General features: G+C 46.2%; 1 protein-coding gene across 1 annotated transcript; it reads right to left on the bottom strand.

The window, feature by feature from the left end:
- Window positions 1-4,458: 4,458 nt before the first annotated feature.
- LOC114429496 (coiled-coil domain-containing protein 39-like) lies at window positions 4,459-12,431 on the bottom strand. Its single transcript, XM_028398299.1, has 20 exons — window positions 12,234-12,431; window positions 11,694-11,813; window positions 11,475-11,621; window positions 11,231-11,389; window positions 11,051-11,143; window positions 10,810-10,938; window positions 10,529-10,720; window positions 10,341-10,444; window positions 10,117-10,249; window positions 9,761-9,955; window positions 9,496-9,663; window positions 9,280-9,417; window positions 8,909-9,117; window positions 8,713-8,836; window positions 8,471-8,630; window positions 8,255-8,361; window positions 7,501-7,641; window positions 7,170-7,349; window positions 6,992-7,080; window positions 4,459-5,310 (listed from the first exon to the last, which is right to left on the bottom strand). The coding sequence occupies exons 1-20, from the start codon at window positions 12,339-12,341 to the stop codon at window positions 5,136-5,138; spliced, it is 2,871 nt and encodes a 956-aa protein (XP_028254100.1). The 5' UTR covers window positions 12,342-12,431; the 3' UTR covers window positions 4,459-5,135.
- Between the last annotated feature and the right edge of the window lie 8,538 nt (window positions 12,432-20,969).

Below are 20,969 nucleotides of genomic sequence, written 5' to 3'. Positions count from 1 at the left end.
CTCTCCCCTCCCTCCAAGACCTCTACGACAGCCGTCTCACCCGAAAGGCCCTCCGCATCACAGGAGACCCCACCCACCCTTCAATTCAATTCAATTCAATTCAGTTTTATTTATATAGCGCATATTACAATCAGACATTGTCTCAAAGCGCTTCACAGGAACCCCCCTAAGAGCACTGTGGCAAGGAAAAACTCCCTTTAAGAGGAAGAAACCTTGGGCAGGACCCGTCAACTTAAGGGGGAACCAGTCCTGCCGCTAGTCAGAGAGGATGAGGGAGAGAGAGAGAGAGGGGATGAAGGAGAGAGAGAGAGGAGAGAGAGGATGAAGGAGAGAGAGAGAGAGAGAGAGAGAGGAGCAAACATGATACAAACATGATACAGTACAGAGCAAACATGACAGCAAGATGAGACAGTGATTATATTGTAATAGATGTATATATATATCGTCAGTCCATAAGTAGGAATAGTAATTTGATAGCAAGGATGAGCAGCAGGGGCTTCACACCGCTTCTTCAGTCTGCTGCCATCAGGAAAGAGACTGCGCAGCCTCCGGGCCAGGACCAGCAGACTGAGGGACAGCTTCATCCACCAGGCTGTCAGGAAGCGGAACTCTCTCCCTGCTGTGCCCCACTTTCTCCCCCTTCCCTGACACCACCCCGCACCCCTAATTTAAAATATTTAAAATATTTGACAGAAGCTACAGTTCATAGTTTAGGATAACTCTTGTAATGGAAGTAAGATGCGTCCTTGATGTGTTCGCAGTGACTGTGCATCCCTGTACTGTATCATGCTCTGTTTTCAAGCTGTAACAGAAAACACATGGTGAGGCACAGATATATAAATCACAGGTCAGTTCATTAAGATAAAGGGATTCACCACAGCATAATGTTGCTGGCTTACAGCTTCTGAATCAAGGTAATGGCTTTGTCCCCATTATAGAATTTGTATGTCATCATGACAAAGAAATACAGTTTAATCATTAACAGTCAGCAGGACCAGTCATATTCCATAAACAAGCTGGGCTGATAGCTGCCGGATTTTAGTTCAAAACTGTGTCTGGGAACATGTCCTCATGCTGGAGCTGCTGCTTAAATGACACCTTCAAGCCCCTTCAGACCGGGATAAAAAACCTTTGTGGCTCTGAGGCAGAGAAGCAGAGAGAATGGACCCAATCAAAGGCGATAAGTGGAATCATTTAAATCCCTTTGCTTCTCAGGCTCTGAGAGGATCAGAGCTTTTAATCAAAAAGCTTTTCCTTAAAACTCTTGTAATAGTCTGTTTGTCACTGTGATGACTTTTCCCAAGAGGATGCATGCCAACATGACATGTATGGTATGTATGATGTAATGCTGAGCAGAGATTGATCCCACTCTTAGAGCTGAACTCATTTACAGCTGACACGCAGGCTGGAAATTGACGATCGCTCTGTACGCCTCAGGCTGCGTGTGCATCAGTTAGATGTGTGTAATGTTTTACTTGGCATGCCGCACATGTATGATGAGCAGCTTATGTATGCTTAAGGGAATCTGCAGTGATCGCCCACAGCCAGCTCCAGCTGCAGTGACTTCACATCACAGTGTCACTTTATGCTTTTTGTGGTACTCGGTTTCAAAACAAGTCAAAGTCAAAGTCAGCTTTATTGTCAAATCAGCTATATGTGCTGGACATACAGAGAATCGAAATTGCGTTACTCTTCACTCCGCAACATATAACATAACTAAAAACCTAAGATAAATATAAAGTGTAAAAAAAGTACCTACAATGAGGCACACACAAAATACAAGGCACAAAATGAAGGCGCAATGCAGTAAGAGTGCAAAAGATGTACAGTGCAAGACAGTGCAGTTGGCATAATGTAAACAGGAATGGTTTAACTTATAACAGCTTATTGAGACTGGTATGAGAGTGCAAAAGATGTAATGGTGCAAGACAGTTGGCATAATGTACAGTCCATGATTGGTTTAAGTTATAGCAGCTTATATGAGACTGGATGACATGACTAAGGTGCAAGTGAATACACAGGGTAAAGTGGCTGGTGCAAAGAGTTCCTTTTTGTTAAAGTGGCTGGTACAAAGAGTTCCTATGTTGGTGGGGGGTCAGGGAAGGGGGGTCAGGGAAGGGGGAGAAAGTGGGGCACAGCAGGGAGAGAGTTCAGCTTCCTGACAGCCTGGTGGATGAAGCTGTCCCTCAGTCTGCTGGTCCTGGCCCGGAGGCTGCGCAGTCTCTTTCCTGATGGCAGCAGACTGAAGAAGCGGTGTGAAGGGTGGGTGGGGTCTCCTGTGATACGGAGGGCCTTTCGGGTGAGACGGCTGTCGTAGAGGTCTTGGAGGGAGGGGAGAGGGACGCCGGTGATCCTCTCAGCTGCTCTCACTATGCGATGAAGCGTCTTCCTGCAGGTGGCGGTGAAGGCTCCGTACCACACAGTGATGCAGCTGGACAGGATGCTCTGAACAGCCCCTCTGTAGAAGGTGCACAGGATGGAGGGAGGGGCTCTGGCTCTTTTGAGCTTGCGGAGGAAGTAGAGGCGCTGCTGTGCCTTCTTGGTCAGGGATGCAGTGTTGTTAGTCCAGGAGAGGTCCTCAGTGATGTGCACACCCAGGAACTTGGTGCTGCTCACCTGCTCCACAGCAGCACCGTCGATGGTCAGAGGGGTGTGCTGACTGTGTGCTCTCCTGTAGTCCACAACCATCTCCTTTGTCTTCTCCACATTCAGGGAGAGGTTGTGGTCTCTGCACCACTCGGCCAGAAGGTGCACCTCATTCCTGTAGTTTGTTTCATCTCCACCGGAGATGAGACCCACCACAGTTGTGTCGTCCGCAAACTTCACAAAGATGTTGTTGTTGTGTGTTGGCGTGCAGTCATGGGTCAGCAGAGTGAAGAGGAGGGGGCTCAGCGCACATCCTTGGGGAGCCCCGGTGTTCATTGTGATGGTGCTGGATGTGTTTCTGCCGACCCGCACTGTCTGAGGTCTCCCGGTGAGGAAGTCCAGCAGCCAGTTGCACAGCAAGGAGTTCAGCCCCAGCTGGTCCAGTTTGTTGATGAGCTGCTGTGGGATGATGGTGTTGAATGCTGAGCTGAAGTCTATGAACAGCATTCGAACATATGAGTCTTTATTTTCCAGGTGGGTGAGGGCTGTGTGGAGTGCTGTGGAAACAGCATCATCGGTTGACCGGTTGGGCCGATATGCAAACTGGAATGGGTCCAGGGAGGGAGGGAGGGCCGTCTTGATGTGTTTCATGACTAACCGTTCAAAGCACTTCATGATGATGGGTGTGAGTGCTACTGGACGGTAGTCATTGAAGCAGGCGGGGGTGGACTTCTTTGGCACAGGGATGATCGTGGTGGCTTTGAAGCAGGTGGGGACAACAGCCTGGCTCAGCGAGATGTTGAAGATGTCTGTAAACACCTCAGCGAGCTCCTCAGCACAGTCTCTGAGCACACGGCCAGGTATGTTGTCAGGACCAGGAGCTTTGCGTGCGTTGATCTGGCTGAGAGATGTCCTCACGCTGGCTCGGGACAGGGAAAATACCTGGTCAGTGGGAGAGGGTGTGATCTTTTGTGCAGGGGTGCTGTTGAGTGCTTCAAAGCGTCCAAAGAAGTCATTCAGCTGGTTCAGCAGAGAGCTGTTGCTGTCACAGGTCCGTGGAGAGGGCTTGTAGTCCGTGATGGTCTGTATCCCCCGCCACAGGCTCCGGGTGTCTCTGCTGTCGCTGAAGTGGTGGGCAACCCTCCTGGAGTACTGCCTCTTCGCCTTCCTGATGCCACGGGACAGGTCAGCTCTGGCTAACCTTAGGCTGGTCTCGTTGCCTCTTCTGAAGGCAGCGTTCCTGGCCCTCAGCAGCCTGTAGACCTCCCCTGTCAGCCATGGTTTCTGACTGGCTCGAATGCTGACTGTCCTGGTTTCAGTTACATCATCAATACATTTGGTGATGTATGCAGTGACAGTCTCTGAGTACTCCTGGAGGTCAGTGCAGTTTTTGTGGGTTGCAGCCTGCTTAAACACATCCCAGTCTGTTGTGCTGAAACAGTCCTGTAAAGCTCCTGTGGCTCCCTCCGGCCACACTCTCACTTCTTTTCGGACTGGTTTGGCAACTTTTACCAGTGGTCTGTATGCTGGCATTAACATAACAGTAATGTGATCAGAGGCTCCGAGGTGGGGGAGGGGGAGGGCTTTGTAAGCGCCTCTCTGGGTGGTGTAAACATTGTCCAGTGTGTTGTTACCACAGGTTGGAAAGTCTATGTGTTTGTGAATTTTTGGAAACACAGTCTTGGGGTCTGCATGGTTGAAATCACCCGCCAGGATGAGAAAAGCATCAGGGTGGGCTGTCTGCTGCTCACTGACCTGCAGGTAGAGCTCATTCAGTGCGTCGCTCCTGTTGTTGTTGCTGGAGCTCGGCGGGATGTACGCAGCTACAAGCAGTATAGCTGTAAACTCCCGTGGCAGGTAAAACGGCCGGCACTTTATAATCATAAGCTCCGCAAGTGGCGAGCAGTGTTTGTCATTGATGTAAACACAGAGCCCGCCGCCGCGGGTCTTACCTCCTTCAACCAGGGCTCTGTCCGCTCTGAAACATGTTAGGCGGTCGAGCTGGATGGCGGAGTCATTTGTAACCAGATAGTGTTCAGATCAGCCAAGAAAGCAGAGTTATTTGTCCTGATTACTTTTTTTTTCTAAAACGTTTCTGCTTCAAAGCACTGATGGTCATGTTTTGAGAGAGATTGTGGCGGTTCTTAGGAGCCTTACGAAACATGTTGTCTGCTGTATTTTTAGCCAGATGCAGGAAGTCAGTCCGAGCTGGGGGTGGAGGCATTAGTGACGTCATATTAAACTGTTCATCCTTCAGACTTGCTTTCTTTCACAGCAATAAACACAAATATATCTTGGCTGAAATAACACAAATATTTTTTTATACTATACAGATTATATACTATATTCTCTCTCCCGTCCTGTCCTCAGCTTCTTCCTTTGCCGTCTTCTCTTGAAGCCTGGAGAGTGTGTGCTTCATCCTTCAGTGTGAACATGCCGCTCCGCTCCCATGTTAAAATGGCCGACTTCACAGCACAAAAGAACATGTTTACAGCCTCCCATCTCCTCTCTGTTTACAAAGATCAGCTAGTAAAGATGAACACAGCATGCTACAGGTTCCTCTTTGTGCTGCTGCCGCTCTTTGTGCTGCTCCCTGAGCTGGAACGTCTGGAGGTGGTGAGAGGAGAGGAGGTCACAGGCAGATTCAAGTCCAGTCCCACCATCTTCACTGTGGGGGGCTGTGGAGCAGAGGCTCCACGGCTGCTGGCTGAGGATGCAGGAGGTCTACAATACAGGCAGAGCACAATAAATACACAGAGGAAGAGTGGTGTACTAAAATATCCACCTCACTCGTTATACTCTGTTTATAGTCGTATTCATCTTGTGCATTTTTATCACCAACACCTTGCTGCTGTGGAGCTGACTGACTGTTAAAGGTGAACTGTTATCAGTGTAGTATTCTAGTGTGACCCATTTCAGGGTAAGTCTGACCTGGAAGTGGTCGAGCTGCGGGCAGAGTTTGTCCTGTAGCTCCGCTGGGAGGAAGGAGTTGAAGGAAGAGGTGGAAGAGACAGATTGTCCTGTGAGGGGTAATAGAGAGGAGCATTAAAGGGTAAGCTGCTGTGGCTGCATTAGTCCTGCTGTTTGAGCTGCAGGTCATGCAGGACAGCACGCCGTCTGCCTTGTTGTACAGCAGATCCCTCATACGCTCCACCTCTAGCTTCATAAACTTGTGCTCCACCATGCTGTCCTGATAGGTAACCCATGTGTTTAAAATCACAGTGCATACAGCCTTTCTGTCAGGTCGATTCTTAGCTTTGAGGAAAAACTACTTCAGTTTGTTTGCATTCATTTAAGTTGCTATAGGATGTATTGACCTTCCACAGTGACACATGATGGTGATCACAGGTACCTGTTTCCTCTGTCGGACGTTCTTCAGGTTCAAGTCCAGTCCCACCATCTTCACTGTGGGGGGCTGTGGAGCAGAGGCTCCACGGCTGCTGGCTGAGGATGCAGGAGGTCTACAATACAGGCAGAGCACAATAAATATACAGAGGAAGAGTGGTGTACTAAAATATCCACCTCACTCGTTATACTCTGTTTATAGTCGTATTCATCTTGTGCATTTTTATCACCAACACCTTGCAGCTGTGGAGCTGACTGACTGTTAAAGGTGAACTGTTATCAGTGTAGTATTCTAGTGTGACCCATTTCAGGGTAAGTCTGACCTGGAAGTGGTTGAGCTGCGGGCAGAGTTTGTCCTGTAGCTCCGCTGGGAGGAAGGAGTTGAAGGAAGAGGTGGAAGAGACAGATTGTCCTGTGAGGGGTAATAGAGAGGAGCATTAAAGGGTAAGCTGCTGTGGCTGCATTAGTCCTGCTGTTTGAGCTGCAGGTCATGCAGGACAGCACGCCGTCTGCCTTGTTGTACAGCAGATCCCTCATACGCTCCACCTCTAGCTTCATAAACTTGTGCTCCACCATGCTGTCCTGATAGGTAACCCATGAGTTTAAAATCACAGTGCATACAGCCTTTCTGTCAGGTCGATTCTCAGCTTTGAGGAAAAACTACCTTAGTTTGTTTGCATTCATTTAAGTTGCTATAGGATGTATTGACCTTCCACAGTGACACATGATGGTGATCACAGGTACCTGTTTCCTCTGTCGGACGTTCTTCAGGTTCAAGTCCAGTCCCACCATCTTCACTGTGGGGGGCTGTGGAGCAGAGGCTCCACGGCTGCTGGCTGAGGATGCAGGAGGTCTACAATACAGGCAGAGCACAATAAATATACAGAGGAAGAGTGGTGTACTAAAATATCCACCTCACTCGTTATACTCTGTTTATAGTCGTATTCATCTTGTGCATTTTTATCACCAACACCTTGCAGCTGTGGAGCTGACTGACTGTTAAAGGTGAACTGTTATCAGTGTAGTATTCTAGTGTGACCCATTTCAGGGTAAGTCTGACCTGGAAGTGGTCGAGCTGCGGGCAGAGTTTGTCCTGAAGCTCCGCTGGGTGGAAGGAGTTGAAGGAGGAGGTGGAAGAGACAGATTGTCCTGTGAGGGGTAATAGAGAGGAGCATTAAAGGGTAAGCTGCTGTGGCTGCATTAGTCCTGCTGTTTGAGCTGTTTGAGCCGTTCTGCACCTGCAGGAAGTATTTCTCCAGCGCCGGTCTGACGTCTGGGTTTTTCTCCATGGCCTCATTCAGCATCTTGTCAATAACCTTGTTAAATTCCTTCATCTCTGTCACTTTAATGTCCTTCTCTTCCAAAGTCTCACTCTTGGTTTTTTTGGCTGAGCGGATCTGTTTGGTCAGCTTGGAGCACTGGAAAACAGCAGGACATTACAGAATTAAACATGACTGAGGCAATAGCCAGGGTTCTGTATACACACACACACACACACACACACACAACACCCCCTGTGTTTACTGCCGCGTCATGAAATGACTTTAGAATAAGCGGTTGATTTTAAACCTGTTTTGTGGCTCTGTCGATTTTCTCCTTCTGAACAGTGATGTCTTTGTTCAGTTTCTCCAGGAGTGTCTGATTTATTCTCATCTTTTCTCCCTCCTCTTGCTCCTCTTGTTGCAGGTTCTGCAGAGTCTTGTTCCTTTCCTGGAAACAGACACACACCCATGAATACACTAAAGCTGAACATGCACATACACAGAGATTCATACAAGATCAATGTCAGGCAGATAGTTTAAACAAGTTTATTTTTGGCTTTCACAGGGGCGCTACATAATACACCCTCTGTATTTCCTGTAGTCTGTAGTATTGTGCAGTGATGGCTGCACAAAAGAGATGCACCTTTAGGCCACATGGTCTGTGGGCGACTTCTACAAAGAAGGGATCTGTGTGCTCCATGGGTGCTGGACTAAGTGTGTAAATGATTGATTCTCTAACTTGGCCCAAAGCATATCCATCACTGTGTTGCAGTGATAATAACTGACTTCCTGGTTACAAACATAATATCTTATCTGATGATTTTGAATGAATTACTATTTACATGACTAAAGTTCTTTTACCTGTCTGTAACAAAATTGTAATTTAACTATTACTGCCTGCTGAATGTTGACCATTATGCTAATGATATATGAGCTAACAAAGTATTTGCATGGTTAAGATCCAGTTAATCCAGAATCAGTCTGAATGTAACCTGAGCCGTCGAAGACTAATTGCTTCGTTCTCAGTGATCTGCTCTACACTGGCTATAAATAACAATAACCTGCATGTCCTGTTGGAGCTCCTGGATCTGTCGTTTGTTATCCTTCAGCTTCACTTCAGCAGCTCTCAGCTGCTCCTCCAGCTTCAACTTCTCCTGATAGTCCGGACCTAAAACGAAAACAAATTACATTGTGGCCAATGACAGCTGCCGCCATCATTTAACAATCAATCAATCAACAAGTATACAGTTGAAGAGGGCTGTCGCTGGTTTACATACTGGATTCTTCAGCTTTGTTGAAAGATTTGCGGTATACAGAGTTAGAGTTGCTGAACAGCTGGTTGGTGTTCTCCAGAGCGCTGTTTTCCAGCTCCAGCTTGTGGATTTTAGCATCCAGCTCATCACCCTTCTGCTTAAGTTCCCCTTTCTCTTGTGCAACCTGGTGAAAAGCACACACAGGTGATGCAAAGGTCTGGAACCATGGTGTGTGCTTCAGTAGACTATGTGTGAAGAGCTCCGACCTTAGTGATGTAGTAAGCCTGTGAGTGCTCCCCCTCCGCCTCAGGACCTGCCTTGGTCAGGGTCACAACCTCAAAACGTTTCTTCAAAGTTTCAATCTTGGACAGTTTCTCATTGAGTTCAGCACTGAGATACAATGATTGACATTAAGTGATGTGACAAACCTTTGAGAACTGAGTGATTTGTTTTTTTTTTTACCTGAGTCTCTGCCTCTCCTGTTCACCGAGCTTCAGCTGCTGGCTGAGCATTTCTTTGTACACTTTGATCTCATCCTCCCTCTCTTTCATAGCTTTCTGCAGGTTCAGCTTCCTCTTCTCCAAAGACAGCACGCCATCTGCCTTGTTGTACAGCAGATCCCTCATACGCTCCACCTCTAGCTTCATAAACTTGTGCTCCACCATGCTGTCCTGATAGGGAACCCATGAGTTTAAAATCACAGTGCATACAGCCTTTCTGTCAGGTCGATTCTCAGCTTTGAGGAAAAACTACTTCAGTTTGTTTGCATTCATTTAAGTTGCTATAGGATGTATTGACCTTCCACAGTGACACATGATGGTGATCACAGGTACCTGTTTCCTCTGTCGGACTTTCTTCAGGTCCTTCTCACAGGTACTACAGAACAAGTTGAGCTCCTCCACTTTGTCGGTCAAATCTTTCTTCTGAGCTGCTGACTTCTCCATCTCCTTCTTCTGGCAGCGAATATGAGTCTGCCAGACACCAAGATTTATCTCAGTATATGTCAGAGGTTTATAGAAAAAAAAAGCCAAGTATATTATCAGACTGACCTCAGACTCTTTGAGCATGTCAGTGAGCATCTTAGCTGTGGTTTTTTTCTCCTCTAGGTGTTTGGTCAGCTCAGCAATCTTCACATCCAGCATTTGTTTTGCATCTGATGGAATGTCATCTCCTCGCAGGCGTTCCAGTTTTTTATTCAGTGCATTGTTCCGACTGTCCTGCACAATGAAGGGGACAAACAAATACTGTCAGCATTTGTGTTGCAGAGTGGAGCATAAGACATAGGGAGGCTGGGTAGTGTTTTGCTAAACGTGCCACTTGTCTCAAGATGGTCTGCTGCCTTGTAATTTCCTCCTCCTGTTTTTTGAGCTGGTTATGCAGGCGCACAATGGTGGATTTACTCCTTGAAACTTGCGCAGCAGAAGCCTCCTTTTTCATCCTGACAGCCTGCAGGTGCTCTCTATGGTGAGACAGCTCTGAGTTGTAGTCACGCAGCTGGATGTCCAACTCCTGGAGTGAAACACAGGCATGGAGTTACAGAGAGGAAATAAGTTTCTGCCACCGTGTGACCAAATGTAGCAAACCATAAAAAACAGATGACCAAAGAGAGGGGCTGCAAAAATACCCAGTGATAAAGAACTGAAAGGGTCCGACAGGCCATCAATGCTCACCTTACTGGCCTGCTCCTCATCTCTGAGGAACTGCTCCATCTGTGCTGCTCTCTCCTCCTCACTGAGGGCAGTCTGAGTCACAACCTTCAGTTTCTCCTCCAGCGCAGCATTGTGGATCTTGGCTTCCTTCAGTCTAAAATACACAGAAACATAAAACAGACATTGTGTAGTACATTACAACAGCTCCAGTCAATACACACAGAGCCCTGCTGTGATACACTGACTTGTCATTGTAGTCCTGGATGTCCTTCTTCATCGTGGATATGTGGGACGTCAGCATCTTCACATCAGAGGTTTTTCTCTCTAGGTTGCCTTTGCAGCTTTTCAGCTGCGGGACACACAAGAGTCAGTTCACTCGCACTTATAATAATATCAATATGAAGGCAGTTTATTATTAGTCCACATTCAGCACCTCATCCTGCAGCCTGCCACTGTCACTCTCCTGCCCCTTCAGCTCCTGCCGCAGTTTTACTGCCTGTTTGTTGGCCACCGCTGACTTCCTCTCGGTTTCTTTCCTGTTGTCCCTCTGGATCTCCATCAGGTGCTTCTTCTCTGCAATGGCGGCCTTCTTTTCCCTCAGCTTCTGGTTGGCTTGGGCAAGTTGCTGTAATAATAATTACAAAGAAAAGACTCTCCTGTGTGAATTCACTCTAGAATGAATGACCAGTAGATGTTTAATGTCCCATGCTTTACCAGTGCACACTGCTGCATCTCAGCATCCTGTTGCTTCATGTACTTGATAGTGTTTTCCCACAGGTGGGTAAGCTGCTGTGTCTCCAGGTGAGCCTGCTGCAGATTCTCTGTCACCTTATCCAATGCAAGCTGGTACGACAGCAGAGGGATTTTAATGGGAAACCACAACTGCCATACTAACATTTGTTTACACATACTGTTAGTAATAACACCATGGATGTGCTGTGTTTTTACACATTACCTGGGCTAATTTTGTCTCAGTCTTCTCTTTATCGAGTGCTTTGAGCTTTTCATTGGCCTCCACAGACTTCTTCTCTATCACCAGAATGAGCGACTGCACCAGGGGAGGTTAGACAGCTGTTAGTTGATGATAACTCAAAGCTGTAAGTGCTGCAGAAGAGAGATGTTTTCATCTCTTTACCTTGATCCTCTGCTCATCTTGCTGAGCGTATTTGTTGATGGCCATCGTGTCCTCATATTTGCCTGCTGACTCCTCCAAAAAGCAATCCATTGTCTGCTGGTCCCAGTTCATCTGCTGCCTGAACTCCTCCAGCTTCTGTTTGGCCTTGAAAATGTTGTTCTGGGGATACAGATACATGTTATTGTGGCATCACAATCCATAGCTACTTCTCTTTTCTATTTTTTTATTCATGAAAGGCTCTGACCTCCAGCGTGTTTTTCCTCTCTCCTAAGGAGCTGAGCTCATTCTCCATCTTAGCTGTGTCCTGAGTCAGGCGGCTGGTTTCTCTCTCCGCGAGGGCTGTCAGGTGTTTCTCTAACTCTATCTCTCTCTCCTTTGCCTCACACAAAGCCTAGACAATACAAATAACACACACTGCATAACACAAAACAAACATATCACAACTCATAGATACAATACTGACCTCAGTGTTTTCCAGCTCTTCTTTAATATTCTTTAGGTAATTGGCCATGTTCTTCTTTTGTTCCTTGTTTTTCTCCAGTTTGTCTTCCAGTTGTGTCCGCTCTCTCTCTTTTCTACAAATCTGTTGACATCATCATGACACAGCACACAGTGAATCAAAATTCAGATACCGAAAAACTGATGTGCAATAACATTAAGAAAACACAATCTAAAGTGTAAAGGGAGGACGTTTTGTCCATACATACATATCTGTCACTTAACAAGAAAAAAAGATTCAAATGTCACATTTTATTTGGAAATTTCAGCTGTGCCCGGAATTTACAGGTGCTCTCAAATATTTAAAATAATGAATTGAACAGTGACCCTGGTGTCACTGCAGGAGGACCGTGTGCACAACCTGCGCTCAGTCAAAACAAACCTCATTACAACATTATTCTTCAGTGAGTAATTTTAAACGACCCACACGATGACACCCAAAAACAAACAGAGAAAAGGAAGCTAAACATGTGCCATTAAACATGTTAATAATAAGTTTCCTCACCTCCTCCAGTAAGGCTTTGTTTTCAGCGTTGAGCTCGGGGACAGCATAACGGCTATCCCACCCCACTTCAGCCAAAACTGGGTCGAGAACTCCAGACATAATTTCCATTTTAACACCGTGCCTGACAAATGCTATGGAAAGCAACAACGCAGTAATTCTCAGCAATATGTCTTGACTCCGGCTTTATACAGCGTCTGTGTGTCGGTTGCTATGGTTCAGGTCTGTTGTCAGTTGCCCCTAGCAACCACACGTTCCGCATGTCGCCACAAGGAGGCAGTGCGAGACCAGAAGTAATGCTTCCGGTCAGCTTGTAAAATACATTTAATGTATACTTCATCTCCAAAATCTTCTACATATTTATCCGTGTCAATCTTTTGCCTGGTGCACGTTTGTTCATATTGTTTTCTAAGTAGTTGTGTATTAATATTTAAATTGCACTTCATATTGGTAGTAATCATGATGGTAAACATATTAACCTTTTATATACACGCGGCCCGAGGACGGGACGGTTCATGTTTTCACTGCAATATCTCCGTCTGGGCGCAGCCATTTTGTGCTCTTTGTTGACAACCTACACCTCGTTGGAAAGCCACTTCCCTACTCTATTGATTGACAGCTCGTTTGACCATACAAAAGGATCGAGGGCCTGTCCCTAGCCAAAAGAATCCAATGAGCGACTATATCGAGCGAAGCACCTCCCCCCACTCTTACGCTTGTATTTTCAGCCCATTATATTTGACGCTGAATCTGATGCAATGGACGTATAGCCAATAAGATTTCCGTCACGGGGATGTCCCACATGAAGGGGTTGTGGAAGGAGGGTGGGCTACAGGCCTAAGCGTAAACATGAACAATGGATGCCGGCTGTCCATGCGTAAATGCGTAATAGTGAGAGTGAGCGTATATCTCCATTCCAGTGGTATTTCCAGTGACCAGAGAGATGGCGAAACGCATGGAAAAGAAGAATTACACTGTTGAAGAAGTTATTGAAGAGTGTACGAGACGGGAAAGCGACTTTTCTGACGAGGATGTGTCGGATGCGCAAAGTTATGTGTCGTCTGTTGACTCGGTGGAGGAGGACATGTTCATTGAAGGAGAAGATATTGTCCATGACAAGTAAGTGTAACTTTTATACATGTTGCAGTTTTATAAATAGAATGTAGACGTTTCAAAGAATTAGTGAATACAGTGTTGTGTCCTTTGTTTTGTTTACCTGTGTGGGGGAGGTGTGCGCTTTTACTATTCCTCCAAAAGTAGTTGTGGAGGACTGATTTGTGAGGTGAACAATGAATACAGCTACAGTTGTTCTGTGAATGAATATCTGATATATACATACAACCATACATACATCTATAGTTATTTTGTTTTATATATATTTTGTGCATTTTTAGGCAAACACTGTGTTCTATTTCATTTACCTGTGTGGGTCCTTTGTTCTGTTTACCTGTGTGGGGGAGGTGTGTGCTTTTACTATTCCTCCAAAAGTAGTTGTGGAGGACTGATTTGTGAGGTGAACAATGAATACAGCTACAGTTGTTCTGTGAATGAATATCTGATATATACATACAACCATACATACATCTATAGTTATTTTGTTTTATATATATTTTTTGCATTTTAGGCAAACACTGTTCTATTTTGTTTACCTGTGTGGTGTGCACTTTTACTATTGATTTGTGAGGTGAACAATGAATGCAGATACAGTTGTTCTGTGAATGAAAACCTTATTTTTTGCATTTTAGGCAAACTGATTCAGATACAGAGTGGGAGCCAAGCACCAGAGCCAGAGCAGCCTCCTACTCCCAGTGTACAACATCACAAGCCAGTCTACATCTCTGGTGACAGTAAGACACCCATCAAGCTTTCTAGCTGTGCTTTGTAGCAGCCCGTGACTGTAACAGTGGCATACTGAGAACAACATGTGGCTGTGAAACCTGTGGAATTGTAAACATGTAAACAGTTTGCTGTAAGTAGTTTGGGTATTTGTTTAGATAAAGGTGTTGTTTTTGACCATATCTCTTGTTCTGAGTCTTTTCTTGTGATGCACAATTTCAGTTTCAGTAGAATAATGAGCATTCAATGTGTTTTTGCTTCACTAACATTATTTCAATCATACTAATAGTGAATCTGAATATGGAATGAGGTTCCTCTAAGTGGCAGCTTTCATTAGAGCTCTCATTGATGTCTGTATGTTGAAGCATTCCAGAGTTATGCACTTTGGTGCCAAAGTGTCCATTTGGAGACTCCAAATGGCACTTTTTGGAGAGCGCCTGGGAATACCTACAGAAAAACCTGTCCCAAATGGTCATTTCTTGTCCAATTACTATCTACTTTTAACTGGGAATAGGTAAGACTTCAGCCTGTGTCACTATATTGTCATCTAATCAACATCACCATGCTCCAGTTGTCAAGCAGCCTTTTTTTACAAAAAAAATTTAGGCGAGCTACAAAATCTTTTTATTTCTCTGTGTTTAGACTTCTCTCACTGTTAACCATTTGCAATTGCAGTAAATCACACAGCTAAAATAAAAATTTCAGAGTGTTACCTTCACAATGAGACCAAGCTTTTGCACATACTCCTAAGGGCTCACAAACAGCTTGTAGTTTAATTTGGGTATGCCTTTGACAGGCGTTTCATCAACTATTGAGGGTGGTGTTAAAGGGTTAATATTATGATGTATAGTATTTAGATAATATTATAATACAATAGTATTTATATCTGCAAAGTTTGGAAGAAGACTACCGGTATAAACCATATATGGTTTCCACGGCAACGGACGTCACGTGTGTCGGGGTGAAAATCCCTGTTTCCTTCTGCTCACCCCCTGAATTAGTTTGTAAGGAAGGAGCGGATAAATTCTGGTCTCAAAATTATAATTTATTAAACAATGAGGCAAATTCTGAGTCGCAGAGCTCTGGGTTGTTGAGATACAAAGAACAAGGCAAGAACAACCATGAACAACAAAGAACAACTCATCAACAACCACTGGACATGGAATTCACACATAAATATACCCATGGGCGTTCCCGCCTGCCGGCCAACAGGGACATCTACTATCCCCCTGCAGACCCTGGGTCATACAGCGAATAGAGTATATATACATTCAGTATCCTCGAATTACTTTGATTTTCTATAAAATTTCCTAACACATAAACACTTATGAAATTCACATTATTAAGTGATAAACACATATAAACATGAATACTTTAAAAATAAATTCTTTCACCCTACACGTGTCGCCTCATCAAGCTGTCATTCATTTGGCAGCTACTTGCCAACTATTTGCTAGGCTATATGCTACATGCTAACGTTAACTGTCACATCAAGACAGCAGATTGACGTCACCGTCAGCTAAATGACGACTATGGCTACAACTATGGCACCTTAAGGTGCCTGGGGCGCCACCTCCTACAAATGTAGCTGCCAGTTTGATCTCCGTCACACCGGGGTTAAGTTCCTGCAAACTTTTAGCCACATTTCCACCTCCACAGACAAAACAACAACTAACAAACAACTTCTTCTCCTTCATCGTCGGGTTTCAACAACTGTAGCTTGAGTTCTTTAACGATTTAAATGCGAAATTATTCAAACTCAATCACAAAGATTTATAACCTTTAATACAATTTTATTTTTTACTTTAACGGGAAGAAAAACGATGTCAAAACACTAATATACCAGAGTATATGCCCTGTTTTTATCATTAAACAGTTACTTATATTTTCTTATACATTTTGCACCCGCACTGTTGGTAGTTTCCGCATTGGGGTAGTTTCAGAGCAGTAGAGTAACACAAAAAGCATAACTGACACAAATAATGGCTGGATATACTTTTGTAGGGTTTATTTTGATATATCTCTTTCCCAGAGAGGTAAACGGCAGCACGCAGTTTGTTTGGAACTATTGAGGCTTACATGAACCACGTGATCACTGTAGCGGTGACATCAAAGCTTGACGCAACTCTCTCTCTGCTTACTTCCGGCGCTGGTGGAGACCGGCTGCTGCTTGCAACGGCTCCTGCTTACTGTCTCTTTTTTTCCTACTTTTTGCTATTCTCCACTTTTATTCTCGCTGTTTTTCTGCTTCTTCAACAACTTCCAGAGCAACAATGCATGAAGCGGCTCGCGTTGTTTACAGTATGGAACAGCTGATTGCGCTGAGTAGCGCTGTAGTGTTCCCCAGGGACAGACACCAAATACCCCCGGAACTGGTTCGGAAGTCCCACCGTGGTTGCAGTGCCGGGAAGAAACGTCGAGATAAGAAGAGATGCTTCAGACCGGCTCTCCCCACCGTCACTATGGGAAATGTGAGATCTCTTCCCAATAAGATGGATGAGCTAGCGGCACTAACTCGCCATCAGCGTGAGTACATGGAGAGCAGCGTCCTTCTGTTCTCCAAGACCTGGCTCACACAGAACATCCCGGATTCTACTCTTCTGCTTGAAAACTTTCATCTGCTGCAGGCGGACAGAATGGCGGACAGCGGTAAGGGAAAAGGAGGGGGGCTGGCTGTGTATGTGAACGTGAGGTGGTGCAAACCGGGACACTGCACTATTAAAGAACAACTGTGCAACAGGGACATCGAACTGTTAGCAGTTAGCATGAGGCCTTTCTATGTACCACGGGAGTTCTCACATGTGATTGTAACGGTGGTGTACGTCCCTCCCTCTGCTAACGCAGACACAGCTTGTGACACCCTGCTCTCAGTCACCAGCAGGCTGCAGACACAGCACCCACAGGCCCTCTTCCTCATCTCTGGAGACTTTAACCACGCGTCTCCCTCATCTGTTCTGCCCACATTCACTCAGTATGTCACCTGCCCCACTAGAGACAATAGAACACTGGACTTGCTTTATGCCAACACCAAGGAGGCATATTCTGCATCCCCCCCTCCCTCCCCTGGGAAGAGCTGACCATAACATAGTCCATCTGCAGACTGTGTACACTCCTGTTGTGCACAGGCAACCGGCGGTCTCACACAGAATGAAGAGATGGACCGAGGAGAGTGAGGCTGCTCTCATGGACTGCTTCAACACCACTGTGTGGACAGAGCTTTATGACCCACATGGGGAGGACATCAACACAATAACAGACTGCTTAACGGACTATATTAACTTCTGCGTTGAGAACACTCTTCCTTCCAAGAAGGTACGGTGTTTCTCCAACAACAAGCCGTGGATTAACCCTGAAATCAAAGCTCTCCTGAAGGAGAAGAAGAGAGCTTTCAGGTCAGGGAATAAGGATGAGCTGAGGGCTGCACAGAGGGAGCTGAGGAGGAAGATCAGAGAGGGAAAAGCCAGCTACAGGAAGAAGATGGAGGAGCAGCTGCAGCAGCAGAACGTCCGCGGGGTGTGGAGAAGCCTGAAAACCATCTCTGGCTACAACACACCCCACTCACAGGCTGAGGGGGATCAGAAGTGGGTCAATGACCTAAACCTACACTTCAATAGGTTTGATGTAGCACCCACTCCTCCCCCCTTGCAGTCGCACCTCTACTCTCTGACTAATGGCCTTTGTTCCTCTCCCACAGCCCCCCACACTCTTAGCTCATCACAACATCAAACCATTTCACACCCACACAGAGACACTCATCCCCCACCCCCACCCCTGTCCTTCACAGCAGCCCAGGTGAGAACAGAACTCAGGAAGACAAAGACAAGGAAGGCAGCTGGACCAGATGCCATTAGCTCCAGGCTCCTTAAGTCCTGTGCAGACCAACTGTGTGGAGTTATGGAGCACGTCTTCAATCTGAGCCTCAAGCTGGGGGTGGTACCACAGCTCTGGAAGACCTCCTGTGTGGTACCAGTGGCTAAAACACTGCACCCCAAAGACCTCAGCAGCTACAGACCAGTGGCTCTGACATCCCACCTCATGAAGACACTGGAGAGACTGGTCCTGAGACACCTCCGCTCCACAGTGGACTTCTCCATGGATCCGCTGCAGTTTGCCTACAAGCCTAATGTTGGAGTGGAGGATGCTGTCACCTTCCTGCTACACCGAGCTCCGTCTCACCTGGAGAAGCCCGGCAGCACTGTGAGAATCACCTTCTTTGATTTTTCCAGTGCTTTCAACACCATCCAGCCGGCGATCCTGAAGGACAAACTGGAGCAGACAGGGGTGGACCACCTGCTGTCAGAGTGGATCAGGGACTACCTCACAAACCGACCACAGTTTGTGAGAGCCCAGAACTGTGTGTCTGACCTGTTTACCTGTAGCACGGGTGCCCCTCAGGGGACTGTCCTGGCCCCCTTCCTTTTCACCCTCTACACGTCGGACTTCAGACACAACACTGACGGCTGTGTGCTGCAGAAGTTCTCTGATGACACTGCGATTGTTGGTCTCATCAGTGATGCGGAGTACAGAGGACTGACGCAGAACTTTGTGGACTGGTGTCAGCGAAACCACCTCCTGATCAATGCAGGGAAAACCAAGGAGATGGTGGTGGACTTTCACAGACGACACTCAGCCCCCCCCCCTCACCGGTGAACATCCAGGGAATGGACATTGAGCAGGTGGACTCTTACAAATACCTGGGTGTTCACCTCAACAACAAACTGGACTGGACTCACAACACAGGCACACTGTACAGGAAGGGCCCGAGCAGGCTCTACCTGCTGAGGAGACTGCGGTCTTTTGGAGTGAAAGGGGCACTCCTGAAGACTTTTTATGACTCTGTGGTGGCATCGGTCATCATGTACGGTGTGGTCTGCTGGAACAGCAGCATCACTGAGAGGGAGAGGAAGAAGCTGGACAGAGTCATCAGGAAGTCCAGCTCTGTCCTGGGCTGCTCTTCACACACCACAGTGTGCTTTTATTTACTGTTATTTATTTAGTTTCTGATGCACTATGTACAGTTTATAAACCACTCCTACCTCCACTCACCTGTGCAACATCTGTTAATATGTAAACTGTTTTTTGATTGAGTCTATTTTATAATGTATATATCTTTTTATTGGTAGTCTATTTTATAATGTATATATCTTTTTCTTAACTTATCCCTTGCTGTCTGTATGCCGTTGCAAAAATGCAATTTCCCCATTGTGGGACTAATAAAGGTTTCTTAATCTTAATCTTAATCTCTCTCTATGGCTCTGGGTATTAAATCGACTGTGACTTTTAACTTTATAGAAGTTGCCAGACAACACTACTGTTGTTAAAATGCAGCCACAACACCAGCCTAAATATTTGTCCACTGGAAAGATGACATATCCGGCTCACCGTGAACAACCTGCAAGGCAGGCTGTTGCAGACCAGATGCAGCTTGCTAAGACGGAAGTGATCATCAACCATTTTAAATGTATCCTGGACAAGCTGACTCCTGACAACTTCAAGGGCAGCATGAAAGACCTGAGAACAAAGCCTGTGGATACAGAAGAGGGTCTGATGGAAATTACCAGCCTTATTTTTGAAAAGGCCATGTCTTCACTCAGCACACCCACAATATATATGGACATGTGCTGGCATGTTATGAACTACAACACCAATTTTGCTTCCAGCCTACGAACAATGCTGATCCAGCACTGCAAGTCTGAATTTAATGAAAACCATGGAAACAACCACATTTATGAAGCGAGAAGGAGGCGCCTGTTGGCTGCTGAGGACGAGGAGAAAGAGCTGAAATGCATCAGGAAGGAGCTGGTTGGCGTCAAAGCCTCCCGTCGCTCCCTCAACAACATCCACTTCATTGCTGAGCTCTTCAAATGCAAGTTAATCGATGACACCATGGTTCATTATTTTCTGACCAGACTCCTGGGTAACGCAGATGAGCAGTCCTTGGAGTGCCTCTGTTCACGCTCATTGGTTTGGAATTAGAACGAGTCACACGAGAGGAAAAAATGGACCACTACTTCCACCAGATGCGTTTATTCGTTCTAGATGGGGCCATTTCTCTCAAGAGTTGCTAGCATCATCACTGCAACCATAAACCTCAGAAACAAAGACTGGGGTCTTTCTAACTGTGACCATTTTAGCCAACCCAGACGCAAGCCCATTGCACATGTGGCTAGCCCTCTACCAGTTCAAGGACCAACTGATGACAAAGGATTAAAAAACCCCACTGTTAACAGTAAGACCCAGACTACATGTAGGGTAAATCTAGTTCTGGAGAGCAAGGGTACAGTCATCAACTCTTTGACCCAGTCTGCTCGCACAGAGAAGGAAAAGGAAAGCTCAGGACAAAGCTCAGAAGAGAGCTGTGAGACAGCCTCATGAAGACAAGTGGATCGAAACGCCGCAGATACTCAGTATGACCCGCCAGCAGCAGCCTGAAGCACCACAGACAGGCCCTGTGGAGTCAGATGGAGTTATCAGCTATGTTAAAACCATGCTGAACAGGGTGTGCCCTGACACATTACAGGGTTGGATGTCAGAAGTGAAGCACCTGCAGCTAAATACAGAGCACAGGTTGAAGACAGTTACCAGCCTGATCTTTGAGAAGGCCATGTCTTCTCCAGATTCACTTGGACTCTGTGCCACTATGTGCGGCTGCATCATGGAGGCCAGCTCTTCAGGTCCTGTCAGCTTCAAAAATCTGATGATCCAACATTGCAGGGCAGAGTTTGAAGAGAACCATGGAAACAGCAGGATTTTCATGGAGTGACAGGCATGGCTCAAGGCTGCTAAGGCACAGAAGGGAGAGTTGGAACGACTCAGGGCAGAGCTGGAAGAGGTCAAAGCTTCCTGTCGCTCTGTTAATAACATCGGGTTCATCTGTGAGCTCTTCAGAGCTAATGTTTTCAG

Source organism: Parambassis ranga, unplaced genomic scaffold, assembly GCF_900634625.1.
Source record: "Parambassis ranga unplaced genomic scaffold, fParRan2.1 scaffold_143_arrow_ctg1, whole genome shotgun sequence".
Taxonomy (NCBI): Eukaryota; Metazoa; Chordata; class Actinopteri; family Ambassidae; genus Parambassis; species Parambassis ranga.
Note: the sequence above shows the minus strand (reverse complement) of the source record. Positions and strands in the feature narration are given on the sequence as shown.

What these genes read in the sequence shown, in the direction of transcription:
- LOC114429496 (XM_028398299.1), bottom strand. Translation starts at nt 12,341, where the DNA reads ATGGAAATTATGTCTGGAGTTCTCGACCCAGTTTTGGCTGAAGTGGGG. An exon ending in AAGTCCGACAGAGGAAACAG is followed by an intron (nt 9,118 to 9,279) that starts GTACCTGTGATC and finishes GTTCCCTATCAG; the next exon opens with GACAGCATGGTGGAGCACAA. An exon ending in TCGACAGAGCCACAAAACAG is followed by an intron (nt 7,350 to 7,500) that starts GTTTAAAATCAA and finishes GCTGTTTTCCAG; the next exon opens with TGCTCCAAGCTGACCAAACA.